At 45.6% G+C, this 2,517-nt stretch overlaps 1 protein-coding gene across 1 annotated transcript; it reads left to right on the top strand.

The window, feature by feature from the left end:
• Positions 1 to 504: 504 nt before the first annotated feature.
• On the top strand, positions 505 to 1,176 carry LOC138907615 (uncharacterized). The gene has a single exon (XM_070198219.1). It carries the CDS (start codon positions 505 to 507, stop codon positions 1,174 to 1,176), a length of 672 nt encoding a protein of 223 aa, XP_070054320.1.
• The last annotated feature ends 1,341 nt before the right edge of the window (positions 1,177 to 2,517 follow it).

Below are 2,517 nucleotides of genomic sequence, written 5' to 3'. Positions count from 1 at the left end.
GGTGATTTATTGGTGCCGAAGAAAATACCATCATCGGGTGCTACTGGATCTCCATCGAGCTCGAGGCTGATGGGCCAATTCCCGGCTTTGAGCGTTAACCCGAGCCGCAAACAGCACCTAGTGCTTACCATCCCGAAGGATGCCCGAGTCTGCTCTTCCCCTCTTAGGATTGCCAGCTATCTGAGAGGCTTGGTGACCGAGGAGGACCAAGCCGCGATGAACGCTGTGGTGGCTGCTTGCCTGTTCAATGAGGCTCAACACGCTCTAAATCAGGTAATCTTCGAGAATGTCTTTCTTACGTCTTTTATACGTAGAATTGTAGATTATCCTTAACATCTTCTTCCTTATTTGCAGGCTTCGGTGTTGCACCACGAAGCCTTCCTCAGAATTTGAGAGGAGCATACGACCGAGGTTTGGAGCCTTACCGAGGAAAGCGACACCTATAGGCTCCTCAGTGAGAAGCTTCAGGCTGATTTGGTTGCGGCTCGGGACCAGCACACTGATATGGCCGAGCAGGTATTCCAAATACTTCATGATAGTGAAGATGAGTTAGAGATAATGACTAATGATCCGATTTTGCAGATCCGACAGAGGCTCGAGCAGATCGGACGGCTCAACAAGAAGGTGGACGATATACGGGCCGAGGCTGATGCATTCAAGAAAAACATGGATAACCTGGCCTCGAAGGAGCCCGTCCAAGCACAGTTGGATTCGGCCGAGACTCAACTTCAAGCTGCAAAAGAGAAAAACTCGACGCAGGCCGAGAAGATCAAGGAGCTTCAGTCTCAGCTGGATTCGGCCGCCAACAAGCTCGAGTCGGCTAAATCTGAGGTGGCCGCGATCGGTATTAAAGCTGATAAAAAGGTGGCCCAATTCAAAGTCAACGTCAAGGCCATCCAAACCAAGGGTAGGAGCATGATAGATCATGCAAAATGGCAAGCTCGGAGGGAAGCCCTTGAGGACGCTCCATCCCAGGATTTCGACATCATGGTCGAGGTCGAGAATGCCCAAGCAGAAGAAATCCAGGCTCGGAAGCAGGCTTTCCCCGAGGATGACTCCGATAGCCTAAGTGAATTTGAAGATGGGGAAGACCCCGAGGACGGAGATGTCGCCTTCGATGGAGACAAAGCCTCAGAGGACTTAGTATATTTTTTTTTTCTTTTGCACTTTTTCTGAGGCTGTTTTGGGCCGTTGTAATTTTTTTTGGACCAGGCCGATTTGGCCCTTGTAAAGAACATCATTCTATAAATACAACGATTTCTTTTCCCTTTCGGCTCCTAAGTTTTTCCTTTGTTTTGTTACTTGTAATCACAAAGGTTGAAATGAATTAGCATGAGATAATAAGGTTGTGTTCGTGGGTTCGAACAACCCTTGTATTTGTTAGAGTTTTTTGGGGCTCGATATTATCAAATCTTTTCTCGAAGATGTCTAAAATTTGTGACTTTTGCTGAGGGAAGCCTTTTAAAGCCGGTTATGAAAGAATATTTTCTTTTTCGAAGGCCTATGTCATTACGGATTTCGGACGTCTCTGAGCCGTGTTAAATTGGCCGTAGCCTTTTAGTTCGGGATCTTCCCGTTGGGCTTGTTTTCCCATTTTGTTCGGGATTGTCCGAGATAATGGTCCCCGAGTGGGGTGGCCGTGGCATTTAGGGATCAGGGAGCTTCCTATTAGGTCTTTTATCCCTGAGGCCCGATAACTTCGGCTGTTTGAGTTGAATGGTAGTCCCCGAGTGAGGGAGAAATCGTTCGTGTTTTGGTTAAGTATTGCCCTTAGGCTTGTTATAGTACGAAACTCTTTAAGATATGTAAAGAGGAAAATTTTAAACATCAGATGTTTGCAAGGATACATGCATACATGTTGAAGTCAGGGCTCGATCAATCTATGTGGACACGGTTCGTTCTGACCGTTTGGCCCTTATAATAAATCCTATCTATCGAGACCCTTCTTTTATGAAATACTTTCCTCGCTAGAGTTGATATTCGAAGATAACGTATATACGATGGTAGCCCCCCCTAGTATTCGAGGTTGATTGTAGAGGAGCTTCGAATATTGTTGAATTGATCTTCAATGCTGATTCGTAATCGGGCCTGATTCTAAGTTAGCACGATTCATTGTTGCCTCGTTAAAAACCTCGCCGAAAAACCAATTTGGGAAAAAATCGGTCTAAGGGAAAAACAGTGCAACACGTGCTTTCAGTCCTAAAGACTTTATTTCGTTCGCTGAAAAATCCACCGTCGATTCTTGTTGACCACCTGCAAGTGTTAGTCTAAAAAAAATGAAAATAGAAAGAGGTTGTACCTTAGTAGTAGTATCATTTTAGGTGTGATATGTTCCAATTGCTTGGCAGTTGTTCCCCATTCATCATTCCGGGCTTGTAGGACCTTTTTTCGATGACCTCAAGAATCTGGTATGGTCCTTCCCAGTTTGGACCCAATTTTCCTTCGTTCCGATTTCGTGGTTTGAGGGTGACTTTCCTTAGCGCCAAGTCCCTGGCGCCAAAATATTGAATATTGGCT

This window comes from Nicotiana tomentosiformis, chromosome 3 (assembly GCF_000390325.3).
Source record: "Nicotiana tomentosiformis chromosome 3, ASM39032v3, whole genome shotgun sequence".
Classification (NCBI taxonomy): Eukaryota; Viridiplantae; Streptophyta; class Magnoliopsida; order Solanales; family Solanaceae; genus Nicotiana; species Nicotiana tomentosiformis.
The sequence above is the reverse complement of the archived record's forward strand: the minus strand, read 5'-3'. Positions and strand labels throughout refer to the sequence as shown.

Coding starts and splice junctions, on each gene's coding strand:
- LOC138907615 (XM_070198219.1), top strand. CDS start 505: ATGGCCGAGCAGGTATTCCAAATACTTCATGATAGTGAAGATGAGTTA.